Raw genomic sequence first — 25,048 nt, forward strand, 5'->3', positions numbered from 1 at the left:
AAAAAAGTAATAAGACAAAGAAAAGTGCAGGATTATAATTCTTCTCAGAGAGACTGAGAGTGTGTGGCTGGAAGTAATTTGGGATATTGTCTAAGAAACCAATAAAGGACACATGAGTCAAAGGAGGAAGTTGCTAACTACCTACCTGAGCAAGGTAGATCAGACCAGCTGCAGGGCTTTGCTTCTGACTGAGAAGGGCATGTGAGTTTAGGGCCAGAAGTGCTTTGCTTGGTACTCTGGGGATGAGGCTGCACCCTGTCACCTCTGTCTTTCTTTTTCATCCTTCCCCACGCAGCCAACAGCTTTTCCTCCAAACAGATGTTGAACAAGTGTCTAAAGGTTGTTGGTTAAATTTTCATTATGAAGAATATTGGGGTCCCTAAAGGGCTGCCCATCTCAGTCTCACCCTGGCTGCAGGAAGGCGGAGAGAAGAGAAGTGGAGAGATGCTGCAATTTCTCTGCTACTCACTTGAATCCTCAAGCTCTCCAGCTTGCTCCCTCCTCCCTTCCTGACAAAACAAAGAGAAAAAGAAGAAAAGGGTAAAAGTCGGAGGATGTATTCGGTTATAAAACACCAGAACTCCTTTCCCCTGCCTATAATGTAAGGATGATAGAGCTCCGACATCTCCTATCCCCCATTCCAAAATTGGAGAAGCTCTGAAAAATAAAACTGCTTCTCATATCTCATTTGATGCAAAACCTGACCTATCAGGAAGTGAAACTCTCTGAGGTCTTTATCCTAGTCAGTAGACATATTCATATATTTCATTGCAGAAATATTTACTGGTATGATTTCAAGATGCAGCTCCATGGTTTTATGTACCATATCACCTTTATAAAAGCTGAGAAACAATGAAATCTAATACACATTAGCCCTATGGTTTTCAGGTGAGAAATAATATTGAAAGAAATTTCATAAGCGATAAGTGAGAGAATGTTCACAAAGCACCCAGAACGTGCCTGACACCCAAGAAACAGGAATTCCATTTTCTTCTGCCCATGTTTGGCTTATTTGGAGAAGGAGCCCTTCTTCAGAGATTAGCTCCAGGCTGGCTAACGGGGATCAGATATTACCAATGAGGTGGTACACAGTGAAAATATTTGCAACTTCTACAACAAGGAGCTAATATCGCTAACATATCCAGAACTCTTAAAGGAGAAAAAGAAGAAACTTGGTAGGAAAGTAGGAAAAATACACGAATAGATAGTTTACAGGAAATGATAATCAAATGTTCCTTAAACATTAAAAAAAAAAAAAAACAAACACAGAGGGTTACAAAAGGGAAGGGATGGGTTGAAGGGGTAATTGGGTGATCGGTCTTGAGGAGGGCAGCTGTGGTAATAAACACTTGGTGTTACATGCAACTAATGAATCATTGAAAACTACATCAGAAACAAACGATGTAGTATATGTTGCTTAATGGGACAAAATAAATAACAATAATGATGATGATGATGATGATAATAATAATAATAATAATAATAAATAAGCCACCCTTGGAAGAATTCTTGTTTTCTGCTCCCTTCAACCCAGGTCCCTGTTCCCTCTTCTGGGTGCTCTCTTCTTCTGTTCCAAACTCCTGTCCGAGAACCACAAGGTGAACAATGTAGAAAGCAAAGCAGGACCAAACTGCAACAACAATCAAATACACAACCAGAGTAGGAGGTTCCAGCCCTCTCTCAGCAACTCAGCGCAGTCTACAGAGCATCCACCAAATATAGATCTTGATGGCAAACCATCTGAATCCGACAGCTGTCTTCATACATCTGTCCACATCCACATCCACTGTGGAGGACACATTGATTTTAGGCACAGAGACCGTTACAAAAATGCTCCCGATTTACTTTTGTCGTAAGGGAAATTTCAATCTGTTTCAGAGGCATGAAATGACACAGAACATGCTGTGTTAACATAATGTGCTAGAAATCACTGATAAAAAACTAACCAGAAATTTCCATATGTGTAGACAGAGAGAAGTACCTCTAACAATGAAATAGGAGTAAAGAAATAGAAAAGAAAAAGAGCTACATTGGAACTGAATGATATGAGCATGATACAATCGTAATCAAATATATCTTTGGCTGAGAATATCTTGGAAATGTGGTGTGAGAACACTATATGGTCTCAAAATCATGCCTCATAGACTGAACCCTATAAATCCTATGTGATGAAGGAGAACACAAACCCATCCTGACATAGGCCTCCTGTCATTTCCTACCAATATCCCACGTCCCTCCTCCGACCCTGCACAGTCCCCCAGATGGACTGGCACCATGTGGTATCCCCAAGAGGCTCCACCAAGCATTTCAGGCATTCCTCTGACTCAGGAAGTCGGAGGCAGTCCTGTAGACATGCTCTGACCAGTAAGATGTGCGAGGGAGTGAGATGTGCCATCTCGAACAGAATACCTGGGACTGAATCAGGTTCCCCCTCTGTCCATCTCATATAGCACCCGGCAGTTACCTATGGTGGGTGCTCTTTTATCCTGGTCCCACGAAGACCGTGTGGACATGTGGCAGGTGCTAGAAACAGACTTCCCTAATAGAAGCCACTAAGGCTCAGGGCTACAGGTTACTCACAGTAACATCTGGCCCTTTCTAACTGGCACACATCCCTCCAGTCTTCTCTCTGTGAGGCAGCACAGCCTAAAAGGCGAAGCATGAACTCTGTTGTCTGAGACACAGGGTTTGACCTCCACCTCTGCCCATGTCTTCACTCCAACCTCACGCAATTTACTGTGAGTCTCTGAGCCTCCATTTCTACTCTATATGGTGGTTGGTTATACCATCTCAGGTTTGGGGGGATTAAGGAAATAATAATACATGTAAAGTTTGAGTCAGCAACTGCACACACAGTAAATGCTCAATAAATTTTTGCTGTATACCTTTATGTCTCGATTGTAAACATTCTGAAAGCTCAGAAATGTATTGTGACAAAAGAAGGACTTGTTCAATTTTTGGCTTATGCATACTTTTGAACTGTGTTTTTCAACAAACAGTGTAATATTTACATTCATTGACAGTATTTTTTCTCTTAACAAGGTACTGTGCTCTTTTTAAGTTCCAAATTATAGCTCTGCCTCGGCTTTTTAAATTATTTAATGTTAAATATTGCCAATAATTTAATCATTTTTCTATTGTGGGGCATTTTCATAGGCTGCACATGGCATCAAAAACAAACGAGGTTAAAAAAAAACAAATGAAGTAGATTAAAGTATATCATGTATTACAGGCTAGAATAAACACTTTGTTCACTTTTGTTTATCATGTATCTATATATGTCTACATATATGTATATATGTATACAATTTAAGATGTACTCCCAGAGACTCTAAGATGGTGGAGAAATAGGAGACCTTCATTTCATCTGGTCACAGGAATTCAGTTGCACAGTTATCAGATCATTCTGAACACCTGTGAACTCACCCAGAGATGTAAGAAAAGAGTAGCTGCAACTCTAGAAATATAAAAGTGACCTCTTTCTACAAGGTAGGACCTGTGGAGAAGTGAATTCGCATTGATATATGGGAAGATGAACTGCAGGGAGGTACCAGAAAATGATATAGTAGAGGACTGCAAAGTAAGGACTTTTAGAAGTTTGCTCTGATGAGGGCCATTCCTGCCTGAACGGTACCCACGTGGTAAAGCAGGGCAGAATCCAAGGTGGGACAGTGTCATCTCGAGATGCCCAAGGGCACAGAAATAACAGGGTTCCTGAGTGTGGCAGAGGTCCCAGGCATCAAAGCGGGGACTCTTGCTGGAATCATCAAGCCCCAGAGTGGACTCTCAGCTCCAGGCTGCCATAAGCCATGAATTGTGGCACAATCAGTGCCAGCAGGGACTCAGCAACAGCACACAGGCAAGATCCATTCTTCTCCCAGAAGGAGTGGCTTGGGTGTGCCCTGCAGGAGTCTGTAGGGTTTGGAGACTCAAACAGGGTCCCGCCCTGAGATACAAATGCTCAGTCACAGGCCAGGTGAGCACAGAGAGAAGATGGAGACCAGGGAGCCAGGAACGATTCACTGCTTTTCCCTGAAGGTGCACTGAGGAATGGTGCCTCAGACTCTTGGATCCCGGCCTGGACTTTGCAAGGCTTCCTTTTTCATTCTCATCCTCTAATGAAGCACAGAGAACCTTCAGGGAACAAAAGCTGGAGCAAACCGGAGTAGATTACTTAGCTTGGCCCCTAGGCAACAGCAGTGCAATCCTGCCCCGGGGCAAAAATGCCACAGGCTCCTTCCCCAGAGAATCAGCAAGAACACACCGCCAAGTTTACTGATCACTGAGAATGCCCAAACCCCAGTGCTAGGGGAATATAGCATATAGAATTCATGGGGTTTTTTCCCCACGATTTTGTCCTTGGCTTTTTAAAAAAAAATTATTTTTTATTGTGTTGTTAGTCACCATCAAATATATCATTAGTTTTTAAAGCAGTGTTCCAAGATTCATTGTTTATGTACAACAGCCAGTGCTCCGAGCAATATATGCCCTCCTTAATACCTACCACCAGTCTCACCCATCCCCCCCGACGCCCTCCCCTCTAAAACCCTCAGGTTTTGGGGCGCCTGGGTGGCTCAGTGGGTTAAGGCGCTGCCTTGGGCTCAGGTCATGATCTCAGGGTCCTGGGATGGAGTCCCGCATTGGGCTCTCTGCTCAGCAGGGACCCTGCTTCCCCCTCTCTCTCTCTGCCTGCCTCTCCATCTACTTGGGATTTCTCTCTGTCAAATAAATAAAATCTTTATATATATATATATATATATATATATATATATATATATATATATATATATCCCTCAGGTTTTTTCTCAGTCTCTCATGGTTCATCTCCCCCTCTGATTTCCCCCAATTCACTTTTCCTTTTCTCTGCTGATGTCTTCCCTGTTATTCCTTATGTTCCACAAGTAAGTGAAACCATATGATAATTGACTTTCTCTGCTTGACTTAGTTCATTCAGCATAATCTCCTCCAGTCCCATCCACACTGATGCAAAAGTTGAGTATTCATCCTTTCTGATGGCTGAGTAATATTCCATTGTATATTATGGACCACATCTTCTTTATCTATTCACAGTTTTGTCTTTCAGTTTTAATTTTTTGTTCTCTTTCTTTTTGTCAACCACTTTATTTTATCCACACTTCTTTAATCTTAACTTTCACGTTTGTACTTAACTTTCTAAATATTTAAGTTCCTCTTTCTTTATAATTTTAGGGTGCAGTTTCTTCAAACACACCAAAATACACTAGAATCTAGGGTATTATTCTTTTTGCTTTAACTGCCTAATCATACTGTCTTTTCTTCCTCTTCCTCTTTCTCTTCCACTTCTTCTTTTTATATGTTAAGTATTTTAGTTATTTTTTTGTTTTGTTTTGTTTTCTTCAAGTCTTTTTAAATTTTCATCTTCATGGATACATTCTATCCTTTCCATATATTTAATTTTATTTTTCTGTATATACCTGTGTACATATATATAAATATATATATATAAATGTATATATATATATACATTTATATTTATACATTTATATACATTTATATTTATACATACATTTATATATATTTATACATTTATATATATGTATACATATATATGTTACAAGATTAAATATGTGGAAATCTGTAAATTGGTAAGATATAGAAGTATTTTTCATAATATATATTATATAATACTGTATAGTGTATGTATTATTTAGTTATATATATATTTCATATATATATTTTTGCAAGATTTTTTTTCTATACAATTTTGAGGTGGAGTTTTTTCTAACAAACCAAAAGATACACTCAGGATATGTAGTGTATTGCTCTGTTTTCCCTACATGTCCCATGATATTCTCTCTGTTCTGTTCACCTGGCTAACTTCCCTTTTTTTCCCTCTTTTTTTTGTTTTTGGACTTTTAAGTTTCATTTATAGGTAATACAATGGCACTAACTTCCTATCTTTTCATAGTTACTCTGAATGTAAATGGAATAAATGGACAATCAGAAGGCACGGGGTATAGGATAGGATGAAAAGGCCAAGACCCATCCATAATGTTATCTAAAGAGAATCAGTTTAGACCCAAAGATACCCCCAGACAGAAAGTGAGGGGGGTTGGAAAAATATTTATCATGCTAATGGACATCAAAAGAAAACTGGGGTAGCAACCTTTATCAGACAAATTCGATTTTATGGGCACCTGGGTGGCTCAGTGGGTTAAAACCTCTGCCTTTGGCTCAGGTCATGATCTCAGGGTCCTGCGCTCAAGCCCCACATCAGGCTCTCTGCTCAGCAGGAAGCCTGCTCACCCCCCCCCGCCTACTTGTGGTCTCTGTCAAATAAATAAATAATATCTTAGAAAATTAGATTTTAAACCAAAGACTGTCATAAGAGATGAAGAAGGCTACTATATCATACTTAAAGGCTTTATCAAACAAGAAGATCTAACAATGATAAATATTTGTGTTGCTAACACAGAGCAGCCAATTATATAAGCCAATTATAGCAAAATTAAAGAAACACAGCAACAATAATACAATAGTAGTAGGAGACTTACAGGAATGGACCTATCATTTAAGCAGAAAATCAACCAGGAAACAAGTGTTTTGAATGATAAAGGGCACCAAGTGGACTTCACATATATATTGAGAACATTCCATCCTAAAGCAAAAAAAAAAAAAAAAAAAAAGACATTTTTCTTGAGTACACATGGAACATTCTCCACAATAGATTACATACTGGGTCACAATCACATTTCAACCAGTACCAAAGACTGGTATTATTCCTCACATATCCTTAGACCCCAGTGCTGTGTCAAATTGTAACTTAATCATGAAAGGAAATTTGGAAAGAAGTCACATGGAGGCTAAAGAGCATCCTACTAAAGAATAAATGGGTCAACTAGGAAATTAAACAATAATAGAAAAAATCATGGAAACAAATGAAAATTTAAAAAGAAGATCCTAGCAAACAGGATCCAACAGCACATTAAAAAGATTATCCGCCAGGACCAGGTGGGATTCATCCCTGGGCTACAAGGATGGTTCAACATTCGCAAATCAATCAATGTGATACAACAAATTAATATGAGAAGAGAGAAGAGCCACATGGTTCTCTCAATCGATGCATTCGTTCCTGATTAAAACACTTCAAAGTATAGGGATAGAGGGAACATCTCTGAACTTCCTCAAATCTATCTATGAAAGACCCACAGCAAATATCATCCTCAATGGGAAAAAGCTTGCAGACTTCACGTTGAGATCAGGAACAAGACAAGGATGCCCACTCTCTCCACTCTTGTTCAACATAGTATTAGAAGTCCTAGCAAAAGCAATCCGACAACAAAGAGAAATAAAAGATATCCAAATTGGCAATGAAGAAGTCAAACTCTCTCTATTCGCAGATGACATGATTCTTTATATGGAAAACCCAAAAGACTCCACCCCCAAACTACTAGAACTCATAACAGCAATTCAGCAACGTGGCAGGATACAAATTCAATGTGCAGAAATCAGTGGCTTTCTTATACACTAACAATGAAAATACAGAAAGGGAAATTAGAGAATCGATTCCATTTACTATTGCACCAAGGACCATAAGATACCTGGGAATAAACCTAACCAAAATTAACAAAACAGGAAGCAACATGTATTGGAGAGGATGTGGAGAAAGGGGAACCCTCTTCCACTGTTGGTGGGAATGCCAATTGGTGCAGCCTCTTTGGAGAACAGTGTGGAGATACCTCAAGACATTAAAAATAGAACTTCCCTATGACCCTGACATTGCACTCCTGCGTATTTACCCCAAAGATACAGATGTAGTGAAAAGAAGGGCCATCTGTACCCCAATGTTTATAGCAGCAATGGCCACGGTCGCCAAACTGTGGAAAGAACCAGATGCCCTTCAACGGGTGAATGGATAAGGAAGATGTGGTCCATATACACTATGGAGTATTATGCCTCCATCAGAAAGGACGAATACCCAACTTTTGTAGCAACATGGACGGGACTGGGAGAGATTATGCTGAGTGAAATAAGTCAAGCAGAGAGAGTCAATTATCATATGGTTTCACTTATTTGTGGAGCATAACAAAAAGCATGGAGGACATGGGGAGTTAGAGAGAAGTGGGTTGGGGTAAATTGGAAGGGGAGGTGAATCACGAGAGACTATGGACTCTGAAAATCAATCTGAGGGGTTTGAAGTGGCGTGGTTGGGAGGTCGGGGTACAAGGTGGTGGGTATTATAGAAGGCGTGGATTGCATGCAGCACTGGGTGTGGTGAAAAAATAATGATACTGTTATGCTGAAAATAAATAAATTTTTTAAAAAACCACTCAATGAACCATCTGACATTTGGCAACTGGATTTCATGCAATTTCCTCATCTCATGGATAAAGTAGGTGTTAGTTAATGTGCCTATGTCTTCTCACTAGAAAAACGCTTTCCCTTGGAGAAAGGCCAATGACTCTTCTGCAGCTAAAATCTTGTTAGAAAAAAATTACCCCTCCCAGGGAAGCCCTCTTGACGTATACACAGTGACCAGAAAACACATTTTACCCTGCAGGCGTTTCACCAATTTGCAATGTTTTGCTAGTTTTAGAACAATTTCATTGTATGTTACTGTCCTCTATCTTCAAAGTTAAGCTCACAGAATGACCACACTACTGGGGACTCCATTGGCACAATCTATGGAGACTTTCCAGCTCCCTGGGTCAAAGGGATTGCTGTCACTCCTAAATCTCAAGTCCACCCCTTTGTGGAAATCAGTCTCTCTCCCTGGGAGATAGTCACTGGATTTGATTTGAATTCGATGTGCATTCGACCACTGCCTCTCTGGACCCACAGTTGGGAAAAGGGGATGTATTTCAATAAAGCAAAGATCGAGTTGCCTCTATTCAACCTAACCATGATGCAGTATAGCAGACTTTTTCCCAATGCACTCCCAGGGGACACTTACCCTGACCGCCACACCTTGCAACCTGATTCTGTTGGGAAAGATCCCACAAAGATTCTCTCCAACCTCCCCTGAGGGGCCCCTCTCCAATACTTCTAACCAAACCTTGCACAGCCAAACCCCAAGGAAATGGATGGTTGGGTCCTCAGGACACCTTTAAAGAATTCGCCAAAGCCTGACTCGACCTGTACACCATCTGGTCCCAAGAAGGTTGTTACTGCACCAACTGAAATACAAAACATCTGGGGAGACAGCCTTCTCCACATGTCCGGGCCAGGCCTGCATTTCTCTTCTCACTATTGCTCCTTCTCCATCTTCGGTGCAAAGAACATGCCATTTTCTGCATCTCCCAGTCTCTTGCAGAAGGAGGAAACTTCTTTGGATTATGACCTTGCCAGAAAACACTTATTTTGATCTTGTGAGCATTTCTAGACATTTAGAAGGTTGAGAATTCAAAAGTCGTTCCTTTACCTCTAGTATTAACTGAATCCTGATTCTAAGCCAAATGCATGGTTTCTGAATTTACAACATATCAGACCACTTTTGATAACACATAGAGTTCTAAACAGTTCTTTTGAAAAAAACAATCCTGTTTGGGAATGTCCCGGAAGTATTCCTATTCTTGCAACAAGTTGTCTAAGGAACGCTTCACATTTTTCAGTGTATCCTATGTCCCCAAACACGCTCCCTGATTTCATCCGGTGCACTCTCCCAGTATTTCACTATTTTGCTCATAGCCACTCATGGAGGACACTTTCAGGAGGCATACAGGACTCTGAGTTGGCCTTCATTGGGAGAAAATCTTTCTCCTTCAATCCAAACAAGTGCCAATAAATATTTTCAGTGGCTCCTTTAATACACAGGGTCCTGGTTTAGAACTAACATATGGTTTGGAATTGTCCCCATGCTTTGGTTCTGCCCTTGTTGTCTCTCAAATCCTGTGTAGAAACACTGTCCCCAGTGAGGTGATGCTGACTCACTGATCTCAGTCTTGAGCAGATACAAACTTCACATGGGAAGCTGGTGAAAGTTTCTGCCTTCTAACCCTCCCTGCTCCTCAGTGGTCACTTGAGTAGTTTACAACTGTGATGCCATACCCATGACACATGCCAACCAGAAAAGGCTTTGCTGGCACTGAAACACAAAACCACTAAATACAAAGAAATTACTGTCGATTGAAATTCCTCCAAGGAAACTTTCCTAAAGTTTTAATTTATATTACAATCAACTCACACACTTTTCTATTCATTTCAGGTATATAATCGCGATTCAGTACTTCCATGCAACTCCTGGCGCTCGTCACAAGAATAAGCCGCAATCCCCATTACCTGTTGAATTCATCCTGCCCACACACCTCCTCTATGATTACCAACGGGTTGTTCTCTAGTTAAGAGTCTGTTTCTTAGTTTGCCTCTTTCTCCTTCTCTTTGCTCGTATGTTTGATACCATAATTTCCACAAATGAGTGAAATCATATAGTACCTATCTTTCTCTGACTGACTTATTTCGTTTATCAAGGCAAATCATGATCAGACGGGACAAAGTCATAAGGGGAACGTCACAGCAGAGGGAAGAGGTTTTGGTAGGGGGTGTTCTGACACACTACCACTCCAAATAAATGGGGAACCAACAGGAGGACATGGACTTGATCTTGCACATGGGTGCCCCACTATTCCAGCTAGCAGAGCTCTAGTCTCATCTCTCTCCAGCCCCCTACATCCTCCAACAGGACTCCCCCATGAAAAGCCATAACAATTTGAACTGCGAGATGCCTCCAATGCACTTCTTGTTCTTCTTTCAAATTGCCCCCTGTCTCTGACAAGAGTGAACCTCTCCGAAGTTCCCCAATGTGCCAAAGGATCAGTCACCGCTTCTTTGGCCTACATTCAGTTTTCCTTCCTTCTCAACAAACCCAACATTTGCTGATACTTCTAACCTTGAAGATTACAAACTGGACAGCAGTTTGTTTTTACCTGGGATTCTGAATCCAGCAGTAATCTGCAAGTAGGCCCCAATTGCATTCTTCTAAGACACCCTGAGAGTCAGCAGGTTGTGTTTTCAGCTCCCTACTACAGGCTGCTCCTCTTCCTCTTTATTTGAGTCAGGATTTCTCCCCAGAAACAGGTCTGCTTCTGTAACAAACCAACCATGGCATCTCAGTTATAGCATCACAGAATCCCTCCATCCACAGATTAGGCCCTAAGTAAAATAGGTCTTATTCAACTACCCTCGAGGAAAACGAGGAGCAAACCATGGGAACAACACCAAAAATGCAACAACGTGGTGGCTCACCTACCAGCAGGTCTCAGGAAGCAGCCTAGAGCTCCCTCCTCAGCTCTCAGCCAACAAGGCTGCTTCTGCATCGCACTACAGGAGTCACCAAGTGCTGCAAACACAGCCCTGGCCCTCTGAGGGGTACTGGGTCCTCAGCTGGTGGCAGAATCCCTTTGGGCTCTGAAGAACCCAGCCTCAGATGATGCCATGGCGCGCATTCGGCCCCCTGAGGCTGCTGTGCCCAAGCGCAGACAAACAGTCCTCTGCCAGCTGGAGGTGCGCGGTCGCCCTCTGCTGGATACTCTGGGAATCTCTGCAGAGCTCTAAGCAGGGGCAGGGGTCAGCTCAGCGGGAGGCACTGAGGCAGTTCTGGTCCCAGGGAGCCTGTTCTCTACACTGAGACAGACCTTTGTGGCAGCGCCTCAGACACAAAGAAACTGATTCCTTCTCCTTTCTGTGTGAGTGATGAAGCCAAATTTAACAATGTTATTATGTAATGTGTAGTGCTTGCTCCACTCCCTTCAGAAATACACACTACAGGGGCGCCTGGGTGGCTTAGTGGTTTAAAGCATTTGCCTTTGGCTCAGGTCATGATCCCAGAGTTTGGGATCAAGTCCCACATCAGGTTCTCTGCTCAGTGGGGAGCCTGATACCTCCTCTCTCTCTCTCTCTCTCTCTCTCTCTCTCTCTCTGCCTGCCTCTCTGCCTACTTGTGATCTCTGTCTGTCAAATAAATAAATAAAATCTTTAAAAAAATACAGACTATAGACGTACAAATGTAAAGTAACAGATAACTTTGTTTACCCACCCAAATATTCCTACTAAATAAATCACTGACACCCATTACACTATTTTAATTTTTTTTTCCTTCTTCTTCCTTTTAGAAGAATTTCCAGTCAGGTCAGGGTATATGAAAGTCCACTGAATCAAGACATCATCTAGCACTATGATCTTGAATGTGAGACTTTCTTTTCAACCTTGCCAATAAAGTGTTTTGGGACACATAGGTGACAGTGTCAAAAGCAAAGCTAGACAGAGCTACACATGCGTTATGAATTTACTGCATGTCTCTTTAGATCATGTTTTCAATGAAAGGGGATTTAGACACGGTAGATGGATAAAATCATTTCCATCAGTCTGGTAAGGAACCAATTTTACCTTCGAGTACTAATTGCCATCTCTTCACTAGCAGAAGAAGGCTTGGTGAAGTAGACGTTTCTGCTTGGATGTAAGAGAAGGCTGCAGGGGTTGAAATCATCCACCTAACATCCTGTGTCAGGATGCTCGTTGGACATATATCTAAGTGTATAATTACCACACATACATTTCATATACTTATTTTGTATATACTTCTATATGATATGTACTTGTATCATTATGTATCTATTTCTACATTCAGATGGTTCAACCATCTAAATCTTCTGCATCCTTACTGATTTGGGGTCTGCTTTTTATCAGCTGCTGAGTGAGGGCTGTGAAAATTTGCCTCAGGGAGGATTTTATTTTTCTTGGAGTATTTTTTTAAAGACTGTTTTATTTAGGAGAGAAAGCATGAGTGGAGAGAAGGGGAGAGTGAGAAGGAGAAGCCGACTCCCAGTGCATGGGGAGCTGGATGTGCGGCTCCATCAAAAGTCCCTGGGATCATGACCTGAGCTGAAGGCAGATGCTTACCTGACTGAGCCACCCAGGTGCTCCTCTACTTGCAGTCTTGTCAAACACTCCTTTATAGGTTTGACGTCTATGTAAGTAAGATCCACAGTTTTACTTTCCTGGGTAAACTACAGCTTTTTTTCATTTTGTACCAACTTTCTTTGTATCTAGTAATGCTTTTGGCCTGATATTACTATAGTCAGAGCAGCATTTCCTTCATTGCTGTTTGCATGGTTCGTTGTTTTCCCACTGTTTTATTTTCCAAATATCCATAACGTTAATTATTGGAGGATTATCATATCAAATTTTACAATGTTTGGTCGGTTGGTTGGTTGATCAAGTTGTGGATTTTTATCTGATCTTCCTGTCCATTCGCGTTCATTGGGACCCTTTTCTCTTCAACTTTACATTCACCATCTCATGATCTGCTCTTTATTTGTCCAGAATTCTCTATTTTTGCTTCTTTTGGAAATCAGTTATTATCTGATATCATACCCTTCACTTTGATTCTGCCCCATGAGCAACATGGGAATAGCCTAGTTTTACTAGAAGGAAGTGGTGTTAAGTTCCCCATGGTTCCCACAGTCCATGTCTTGTTCTCCAACATCATTTCACCCAAAGACCTTAGCATCTACTGAAAACTGGTCGCTGAATTTTTACATATGCTTTTGCAAGATGATTTCTTCTTTCCACTTTCTACTTCTGTCTTTATTTCTGAGCAATCTTTCGCTTCTCTCCAATCCTGATTCTAAAGGTTCTCTTAAGTAGTACTCTAGATTTACAGATTATTATTCAGTGTTGGGAAAGCACTCCTGCTGTGATACATTTTGGTGCAGGTTGTCTTGATTTGGTCAATAGTGACCCTTTCAAGCTGGCTCCTGCATCCTTTTCACATGAAGATATCCTCCTTCTCAGTCCACACAGGTTCAGGCACAGAAACCCAGAGGCTGAGGAAGAATTCCCATCTGCTTGGGTTAAAAAGTCTCTCAGTCTATACCAGAGTCCAGGAAGTTTGGGAAACAAACTGAAGGGTCTGATCAAGGTCCTAGTTGATAAGTAACCTCATCAGAGGTGGACTAAAAAGGCCCTGACCTGAGGTCAATATGGCGTCTTCCCACAAGACAGGCACTCTGACTACCCTTTCCTAGGAGGGCCTGATTTTTTTAAAATATTTTCTCTCCTCCATGGAGAATATTTTGAGTTCTATTAGGATTGAATACCCCCTTTCTCCCTTCACCAGTAACAATCAAGTGGCAAGTGGCTCTACAAAAGCTTAGAGAGTCTTGAGTCGAAGGGAAGTCTCCCTCTTGGTTGATATCCTAGTTTCCTCCCTCCCTAGCTGTGTGCCTGTCTCTGAGCCTCAACGTGCTCACTTCCAAAATGGGGAGGACAATGAGATTTATGTACTGTAGGGCACTGTCCCCTGAGAACAGATTCATTAATAAAGGTCTTTGGAGCATACCTGACATAAACATTCAATAAACATGACATCCCATTACTTACATTTCCTTCCCTCGCATTTTTTATTTCCTGGCTTCACAGCTGGATCATCTTTCAGGCAAGGCCTAACCAGACTATATCTACTGACATCTACCCTCCCACAAATATGCTGGTGCTCTTTCCGGTGCCCAGCAAAGGCCTACAGTTTAACATATTTGTGTTTAATTCAATCCGTTCTTTGCTATAGACTAATATCCAGGCAATCCAGGACTCCAGACTGGATCCCATTCCCCCTTTTAGGGCCAGGATATGAGGGAAGGTAGAGCAAGATCTTCATTTATACTCACACCCCCTCCTACTAACCAGAGGGGAGCAGGAGAGATGGTGGATGCAAGGAACCTCTGACACCTGAAGGGTGGGAGTCTGGAGCCAAGATGGATCTTGGGGAGAAGAAAAGGAGGAAGGGACACAGAAAGTGGGAACAAGGGAGGTGGGGATGGATGGGAGTGAGTCGAGGACTGGATACAAAGATAAGGACGGGGCATGAGTTGAGGGTGAGCACATAGCCAAGAAGTACCATTATGAGCAAAATGGGAGTCAAAGAGGGACGTTCAAGGGATAGGATGTTTGAACTCAGTAACAGTACCACTGATAACGATACTACAATAAATGTCTCCTTCCAACCAGAGCGTTCCACTTTATGTGACAAGTTGAATAATCTCACTATTATCTAGGTCACCCTACTGCTTTGCATGCGTAGATTTTCAGTTCTCCTACCCAAGGGAAAAATGTAAGTTGATTCTCATGACTGAGCTTTGAGATCTCTCAAGAATGTTTGTGTTTTAAAAGGTAGATCCTCTCCTGGGGCACAGAGAGACAACACCCACCATTGTTGGCAGCACCAGGAGCTATGAGAGTTTGGGTGCCTCAGAAAGTGACTCTAAGACAAGGATGTGAGTACAAGTAGTTTCTCTGGAAGGATCTTTGGTGGAAAGAAATGACGGGAGCTAAGAAGTGAAGAAGGAGGCAGCCAACACACAAGACAGGGTGTTAGTTTAGAGGGCACTGCTTGGGCAACTCTGTCTCCATCCACTGGGAACGTTTTAAATACATGCAGAACAGCCCTGAGTCATCCCATCCAAGTGCAAAAAGACCTGCATGGGATGAGTGTTGCTCTTATGGACATTGGTTACCTGGCTCCAGAGCTCACTGCCATGGCCAAAGGAGCCAAGGAAGGCAATGGACACCCTCAGGCAAAGAGCTGCAGGCAACTGCGGGAGGCAGCCACTGTGTGTACAAGACAGGGCTTGTCAGTGAAGACACCAGAGGGCACCAACCCTCTCCTCTTCTCCCTATCATGACCCATGGGATCTGAAATACTGAGAAATTAGTGTAGTGCTGCCCATCATACACCAAGTGACTGCCAGGATGCCTTACTTTCCTGATCACTTACAGTCCCAACACTGATACTTCTTAAATAACAAGTAACTTCTGTCCCATGACTACTCCAACCCCACTCTTTCACTCCAGAAGTTTCAGTTCAAGCAACTCTTCTTCCAAGCACTGTTCAAATCTTGCTAGGAACAAAGACATGCACCTTTAACAAGGGATGGAGGATTATCGACAGTCTATACCTTGTGCCAAGAACAGCGAACAATTTTGTCCTCCAAGAAAAAATTCCCATTCCTTGGAGTCTCAGAAGGCATAGGATTTAAGAGTGCTCACTATCCTTGAAATCATTATTAATAAGCACAGCTTTACAAGCTGAACAGCAATTGACAGTATATTGTGGTAGTGACAAAATAAAAAATGTAATCATGTTCCCATCCTATAAACATTAACAATTAACTATGCATCTTGATATCAACCATACATACATATACATTATTCATATATCTATATCTATATCTATATCTATATCTATATCTATATCTATATCTATAAAAGATTTTATTTATTTACTTGACAGAGAGAGAGATCACAAGTAGGCAGAGAGGCAGGCAGAGAAAGAGGAGGAAGCAGACTCATGAAGCGCAGACAGCCCAATGAAGGGCTAGATCCAAGGACCATGAGATCATGACCTGAGCCAAAAACAGAGATATGAACCCACTGAGCCATCCAGGCACCCCCCCCCTTTTTTTTTTTTTGAGAAAGTGAGAGAGAACAAAGTCTGAATGGGTGGGGTGGGATAGTGGGAGAAAGAGAAACTTTTTTTTTTTAAGATTTTATTTATTTATTTGACAGAGAGATCACAAGTAGACTGAGTGGCAGGCAGAGATAAGGAAGAAGCAGGCTCCCCACCAAGCATAAAACATGTTGTGGGGCTCAATCACAGGACCCTAAGATCAAGACATGACCTGAAGGCACAGGATTAAACCACTGAGCCACCCAGGCACGGGAGAGGGAGACTCTTAAGCGGACTCCATGCTCAGTGTGGAACCTGATTTGGGCTTAGTCTCATGACCCTGAGATCATGACCTGAGGCAAAATCAAGACTCTGATGCTTAAGCAACTGAGCCACCCAGGAAGTCTCCCTATCAACTCTATTTATCCCCTCAGTAACCTCTAAATAGCCTTTGTTGGTATTAACTGTTCTAGTATTATGACCATGATTGTTCTCCCCATAAATAATTAGCCCCTAGAATGCCAGGCACCAACTTCCCAGAGCACCATGGGATGACACATCCATTCTAGATTAGAAAACTACATTATGATAGAATACATAATGTTATATATGTTTTACCTTAACGCAAAACATCTGTAATAGCTCCTTCTGTGATTTCTATATTGTTGTGTATTACTCAATTTCTGTAACATGAATGCTATTATTTAAATAAACAACAGAAGAGAATAGGTGTCCATTACTACTAAGTAATGGTAGCACTGATTATGCAACATTATGTATTAAAAAATAAGAAAAACAATGATTATGAATAAACTTTAAAATAGGTTTAGATTTACCAACAAAACCAAATAGGAAAGACAGGAGTGAACATTTCCATACACCTAGCAAAGTTTGCCAACTATTTTCCTTTTCTTTTAATTACATTATGGTTCACATACAGTGTTTGTTTCTAGAATACAACAGAGGGATTCAACACTTACATGCATTCTCCATGGCTCATCAGGACAAGCAGCTCCTTCATCCTCATCACCGACTTCACCCATGCTGGCAACCATCACTTTGTTGTCTGTCGTGAAAAGTCTGGAAAAAAGACCTGAGACTGAGGCAGAAATCCATCAAAATCCTAGAGGAGAACACAGGCAGCAATCCCTTTGACTTCATCCACAGAAACTCCTTACTACACACACCTACAAAGGCAAGGGAAACAAAAGCGAAAATGAACTTTTGGGACTTCATCAAAATCAAAAGCTTCTGCACAGCAAAGGAAAACCGTCAACAATCAAAGAGGCAACCCACAGAATGGGAAAAGGTGTATGCAAATGACACTACAGACAAAGGGCTGATATCCAAGATCTGTAAAGAACTTCTCAAACTCAACACCCAAAAGACAAATAGTCGAATCACAAAATGGGCCAAAGATGTGACGATACAGTTCTGCAAAGAAGACATACAAATGGCTAACAGATGCATGAAAAACTGTTCATCATCATTAGCCATCAGGGAGATTCAAATCAAAACCACACAGATGCCACCTTCCACCACGTAGAATGGCAAAAACTGACCAGGCAAGAACAGCAAGTGTTGAAGAAGTTGGGAGAAAGGAGAACCCTTTCAACTGTTGGTGGGAATGGAAGTTGGTACAGCCCATTTGGAGGTTCCTCAAAAAATGAAAAATAGAGGATATGATATTTCACACCAGGGCTGAACCTGTTCGAAAAATTGTATGTGGCCAAGTGATTCATGTTGGCTGGCTCACTTGTTCTTAGGATACCTCATTTTTCTCTTCCTCCCCTTCATCCTCTTTAGCAGTAATAAGATAATGAGATAATAATGATAATAATAAGATAATGGAGCAACTGCATTCAAATATTTCAAATTTAAAAAGACATTCCACTTCCCCTTTATCCTCTACAACATTAATAGGACAATCAAATATTGCAAATTTAAAAAGACATTCTAGCCGGGAAGAATGTAGAGGGAGTTCAATGAGTTTCAGGCTGAAGGAAAAAGATGTGACCATGAGGTGGCACTAACATGCAACCCCCTTTCCGGGAGGACTGACAGGATTGCAAGAGGGGTGGTCCATCACAGTAATAATCCTTCCAATACTGGGTATATTGAACAGGATACACATGTGCCTAAGTAATGCCTTTCTGCAGCCTGGCTGGGGGAGCGGGGTCTCTGCATCAGGGATTTAGAAAGCCAACAGTTGTTCAGGGTCTTTTAGAGCTAAAGGACTAATCTGGATTGCTTGATTGGCTCACTGACTTTATTTATGATAAGAAAATATTGGTCACAGTTTCACGACATACAGAATAGAGGCAGGCAGTCAATAACTAAACATCTGCTCTCCAGGGTTATGTTTTTAAAAGACTGCATGTGTAGAAAACAAATCTGACTTAGGCACCAACCACAGGTCTTTAGCTCATGGGTTGCAGCTGCCAATACACAGGGGCCATCTCTGGATCACCGATATCACAGAACAGAAACAGAATCTGTTACAATGATGATGTAATATTTCATCATGAAGGTTTTTTTCAGAACAAAGTTCACAAATTACTCAAACTCATAATTTATTCCGTTGTGCTTTGCAGCAAATGAAAAAAATATTTTTAAATGAAAGATTATTTTGGGAGTGATTTAGATGTTACGTTTTGTGCAATAAACAATTTACATCTTAGGGGATCACAAGAAAATATTGAAAACCCAAACTCTGGAAGGATTCTAAATTTAGAGTATTATAGATTATTATAATGTCTATATGCCTAATCATATAGTGATAATAAGATCTAGTCTTATATGTATAAAAAATTCAAAAAATTTGTAATGCTATTACAACATTATGTTAGACCTGAACCACTATTGAGAATATTCAAAGAAAAATGCTCTCCCCTGGTTATTGATGGGAAAAAAGATAAAGACCATCAGTGAGGAAAAGCTTCAGTTATAAAAGATGTCATATTAAGAATGTCATAAGGCGGCACCTGGGTGGCTCAGGGGGTTAAGCACCTGCCTTATGCTCTGGTTCTCTCTCAGAGTCCTAGGATCTAGCCATGTAGCAGGCTCCCTGCTCAGCAGAGTTTGCTTCTCCCTCTGCCTAACCCCCTCCATGCATTCTCTCTATTTCTCTATCTGTCAGATTAATAAAATCCTAAAAACAAAGAATTGGGTCATAAAAACAGATGATACCTTTGTTGATTTTCTTAGCATGGAGAAGAAAAAAGGGTATATTAATTTATGAAATTAAAAAATGGTTAAAAAAAGGATACCATCATAAGATTGCTTATATCTATACACTGCATGTTAACTAACTAGAAGTTAAATAAAAATTTTAAAAGTAAAAGTAATTGCCCATATCCAGACATAAGATAATGGAGCAACTGCAGCATGTTTGGAAAAGAATGGAAGACATTTTTTTCTTCTCCCACAATGATTACGTCCACTTGCACCTTGCTCAGCAAATAACCTTAACTTAAGAGGGAAGTCATCTCCATTTAGGAGATACAAACATGCATCTTTCATATTTCATATTCCAATATGCAAACTTTCAAAATTTAATACTTAGGATATATGATTTTTCCAAATTCAATGAACTTGAGAGATATTCTAAGGCCTTAGTCATGAACAGAAAATCTCGAATAAAGAAATACACTATAATTAAATGAAATCATACGATGCATATAGATTACACTTCTTTTGTAAGATGTCAAGGTGGCATGAAAATTTCAAATGGGTTGGAAACGTTAACAGAGATGTAAACAACCAATCCTGAAGGGACACAGAGCTGCATGCTCAACAGAAGGTCTGCTTTCTTTACAAGTCACAAAGGAACCTTGAAAGTATGTGTGAAGCATGGAAAACTCAGGAAGGGCTATGAATATGATATCTGAATTAGAAATAAGCAACAAAGGAAAAGAAAAAAGTGGGAAGTGCATGAATCAGTGTAGCTAAGCAACTATTTTAATATCTTCAACAAGCAGGATCAGCTCTTCTGTAATCACTGATTCACAAATTTTGCTTAGTACAATCTTCCGCATAATGAGAAGTGGTCTTGACACTTTTGAGCGAAGAGGGAAGTGGGGGGAGGTGAGGGAGAGAGAGAATCCCAGATAGGCTCCACACTCAGCACCGAGCCCGACTTGGGGCTCAATCTCAAAAGCTTGAGATCATGACCGGAGCAGCAATCAAGATTCTGCTGCTTAACCCACTGAGTCACCCAGGAGCCCTTGTAGGTTCTTTATGTACTTCAACTCCTATTGCTCTAGTGACCTCAGAATCCAATATGCTCTCTCTATGACAGATTAAAATAAAAGCGGAGGCCCTTAGAAGTCCCCACTGAGAGCTGGTATTTGGGCTGAGAAATCTGGAACACAGGCAAATCTGGACACTGGGACTGAAATCCCAGGGAAGTGCACAGCTGCAGGCAGGGTGGTGATGCAGATGCAGAGGCCTAGTGACAGGGTTCCAGCTAGGGTGGCTCCTGGCCAACCCTGACTCTCCCACTAACAGTCTGACTCGGGCTGAGGCCAGGGCGGCCACCCTTCATTGGTTCTTCATCTTGTCTTCATGTTTTCTCACTGGGGGACTTAAAATACTGTTAGAAAAATTACCCCTCCCAGGGAAGCCCTCTTGAACTATACACAGTGACCAGGAAACCCATTCTACCATGCAGGCTCTCCACCAATTTGCGATGTTTCACTAGTTTTAGAATTTCCTTGTACATTACTGTCCTCTATCTTCAAAGTTAGTCTCACACAGTGACCACAATACTGGGGACTCATTTGGAAAAATCTACATAGACTTTTCAGCTCCCTGGGTCAAAGGGATTGCTATCCTCCTAAATCTCAAGTCCACCCCTTTTTGGAAATCAGAGTCCCTAGTTGCAGATAGTCACTGGACACTGTGCGTTCGACCACTGCCTCTCTGGACCCACAGTGGGATGTATTTCAATAAAGCAAAGATCGAGTTGCCTCTATTCAACCTAACCACACTGCAGTAGATCAGACTTTTTCATAGTGCACTCCCAGGGGACACTTACCTTGACCACCACACCTTGCAACCTGGAGATTCTGTTGGGAAGGATCTCCACAAAGATTCTCTCCAACCTCCCCCGAGAAGTCTCTCTCCAATACTGCTAATAAAACCTTGCACTCCCAAACTCCAGGGAATGGACGCTTCGGTCCACGGGACACCTTTAAAGGAAGAACCAAAGCCTGACTTGACCTATACATCATCTGGTCACAAGAAGGTTAATACTGCACCAACTGAAATACAAATCATCTGGGGAGACAGCCTTCCCCACATGTCTGGACCAGGCCTGCATTCCTCTCCTCACTATTGCTCCTTCTCCATATTCTGTGCAAAGAACACTTCATTTTCTGCATCTCTGAGTCTCTTGCAAAAGGAAGAAACTTCTTTGGATTATGGCCTTTCCAGAAAACACTAATTTTGATCTTGTGAGCATTTCTAGACATTTAGATGGTTCAGAATTCAAAAGTCATTCCTTTACCTCTACTATTAACTGAATCCTGATTCTAATCCAAATGCATGGTTTCTGAACTTACAACGTAACAGATCACTTTTGATAACACACAGAGTTCTAAACTGTTCTTTTGAAAAGAACAATACTGTTTGGAAATGTCCTGTAAGTATTCCTAGTCTTACAACACGTTCTCTAATGAACGCTTCATGTTTTTCAGTGTACTCTATGTCCCCAAACACGCTCCCTGATTTCATTCAGTGCACTCTCACAGTATTTCACTATTTTGCTCATAGCCACTCGTGGAGGTCACTTACAGGAGGCATACAGGATTCTGAGTTGGCCTTCATATGGAGAAACCCTCCCTCCTTCAGTCCAAAAAAGTACCAATATATATTTTTAGCTGGTTCCTATCATATGTAGAGTCCTGGTGTAGAAACAACATATGGTTAGGAATTGTCTCCTTACTTTGGTCCTGTACTTGCTGTTCCTCAAATCCTTTGTGTTAACACCATCCCCAGTGAGGTGATGCTGGCTCACTGGTTTCAATCTTGAGGAGATACAACCTTCACAAGGGGAGTGGGTGAGAGTTTCTCCCTTTTAAACCTCTCTGTTCCTCAAGGCTCACTTGAGTAGTTTACAACTGTCATGCACATTCAACCAACATGGGATATGCCAACTAGAAAAGGCTTTGCTGGCACTGAAACACAAAGCCACTAAATACAAAGAGCTTGACTGTTGATTTGAAATTCCTCCAAGGAAACTTTCCTGAAGTTTTAATTTATAGTACAATTAACTCACACACACTGCTGTATTCATTTCAGGTGTATAATCATGATTCAGCACTTCCATGCAATACATGGCATTCATCACAAGAATACAACTCAGTCCCCATCGTCTGTTGAACCCATCTGCCCCACCAACACCTCCTTTCTGATTACCAACAGGTTGTTCTCTAGTTAAGAGTCTGTTTCGTAGTGTGCCTCTTTTTAATTTCTCTTCGCTCATATGTTTTATATCATAATTTCCACAAATGAGTGAAATCGTATAGTACCTACCTTTCTCTGACTGACTTATTTCGTTTTATCAGATGGGGCAAAGTCATAAGGGGAATGTCACAGCAGAGGGAAGAGGTTTTGGTAGGGGGTGTTATGACACACTACCACTCCAAATAAATGGGGAACCAAAGGAGGACAGGGACTTGATCTTGCACATGGGTGTCCCACTATTCCAGCTAGCAGAACTCTGTTCTCATCTCTCTATCCAGCCCCCCACCTCCTCCAACAGGCCCCACCCATGAAAAGCCAGAAAGATTTGTACCACCAGATGCCTCCAATGCACTTCTGGTTCTTAACAGCCTTTCAAATTGCCCCCTGTCTCTGACAAGAGTGAACCTCTCCGAAGTTCCCCAATATGCCAAAGGATCAGTCACAGCTTCTTTGGCCTACATTCAGTTTTCCTTCCTTCTCAACAAACCCAACATTTGCTGATACTTCTAATCTTGAAGGTTATAAACTGGACGGCACTTTGTTTTTACCTGGGGCTCTGATTGCAGCAGTAATCTGCAAGTTGGTCCCAAGTGCATTTTTCTAAGACACCCTGACAGTAAGCAAGTTGTGTTTTCAGCTCCCTACTTCATGCTGCTCCTGTTCCTCTTGAGTTGGGATTTCTCCCAAGAAACAAGCCTGCTTCTGTAACAAACCAACCATGTCATCTCCAGTATGGCATCCCCGTGACCCCTCCATCCAGGGATCCTTGAGTAAAATAGGTCTTGTTCAAATATCCTCGAGGAAAATGAGGACCAAACCGTGGGAACAACACCAAAAATGTAACAATGAGGCGGCTTACCTACCAGCAGGTTTCGGGAAGCCGCCCAGAGCCCCCTCCTCAGCTCTCAGCCAACAAGGCCGCTTCTGCATTGCACCACAGGAGGCACCAACCTGCTGCAAAGCCCTGAGGGTCTCTCCAGGGTAGCATCAGAACTGGCTGCAAATGCAGCCCTGGCCCTCTGAGGGGCCCTGGGTCCTCAGCTGGTGGCAGAAACCCTTCTGGCTGTGAGGAACGCAGCGTCAGATGATGCCATGGCGAACCTTCTGCTCCCTAAGTCTGCTGTGGTGCATGTGCAGATAGATAAAGCGCCTCTGCTGGCTTGAGGCGCTTGGGCGCCCTCTGCCCGCTTCCCTGGGAATCCCCGCAATGCTCTAAGCTGGGGCTGCTCAGCGGGAGGCACTGAGGCTACTCTGGTTCCAGGGAGCCTGTTCTCTACACCAGGGCAGGCCTCTGTGTCAGCGCCTCAGACACAAACAAATCACTTCCTTCTTTCTGTGTGAGTGAAGAATGAACCGAACTTGACAATGTCACTACATAATGTGTAGTGCTTGCACCACTCCGTTCAATAATAAAGACTACTGACATACAAAATGGAAAGTTACAGGGGCACCTGGTTGGCTCAGTGGGTGATGCCTCCACCTTTGGTTCAGGAAATGATTTCAGGGTCCTGGGAATGAGCCCTGCATCAGGCTCTTGGCTCAACAGGGAGCCTGCTTCCCCCTCTCTCTCTGCCTGCCCCTGCCTACCTGGGATCTCTGTCAAATATATAAATAAAATATTTTTTTAAAATGTCAAGATAGATGCGTTTGCCCACCAAAATTGTCATACTACACAATTACACTACTGTAATTTTTCTTTCCTTCTTCTCCTCTTAGGAATAATTTCCAGTCAGGTCAGGATAAATGAAAGTACACTGATACGAGACATCATCTAGCACCATGATCTTGATAGTTTATTTTGACCCTGCCAATAAAGTGTTCAATGACACATAGGTGACAGGGTCAAAATGCAAACCTAGAGGGAGCTTCACATGTGTTATGAATTTACTGCATGTCTCTTTAGATCGTATTTTCAATGATAGGTGCTTTAGATATGGTAGATGGATGAAATCATTTCCATCAGTCTGGTAAGGAACCAATTTTACCTTCGAGTACTAATTGCCATCTCTTCACAGGCAGAAGAAAGCTTGGCGAAGTATGACATTTCTGCTTGGTTGTAGGAGAAGGCTGCAGGGATTGAAGCCATCCACCTAACATCCTGTGTCAGGATGGGCAGTGAACTTGAGGATAGCAACCCCTCATCCTAGTGCACATTGCTAGCTC

The 25,048-nt window shown here is 41.9% G+C and overlaps 1 protein-coding gene across 1 annotated transcript in view; it reads right to left on the reverse strand.

Moving 5' to 3' along the window:
- Window positions 1-355: 355 nt before the first annotated feature.
- LOC309854633 (uncharacterized protein) overlaps window positions 356-25,048 on the reverse strand; it is a gene marked incomplete at its 5' end in the record, with an annotated part of 139,750 nt that continues 115,057 nt past the window's right edge. Inside the window, one exon of the mRNA XM_082713988.1 lies at window positions 356-509. Within this exon, the coding sequence (XP_082570114.1) occupies window positions 462-509 (48 nt within the window). The 3' untranslated portion in view covers window positions 356-461. The remainder of the gene's footprint in view (window positions 510-25,048) is intronic.

Source organism: Mustela nivalis (genome assembly GCF_964662115.1).
Source record: "Mustela nivalis genome assembly, chromosome: 19".
NCBI lineage: Eukaryota > Metazoa > Chordata > Mammalia > Carnivora > Mustelidae > Mustela > Mustela nivalis.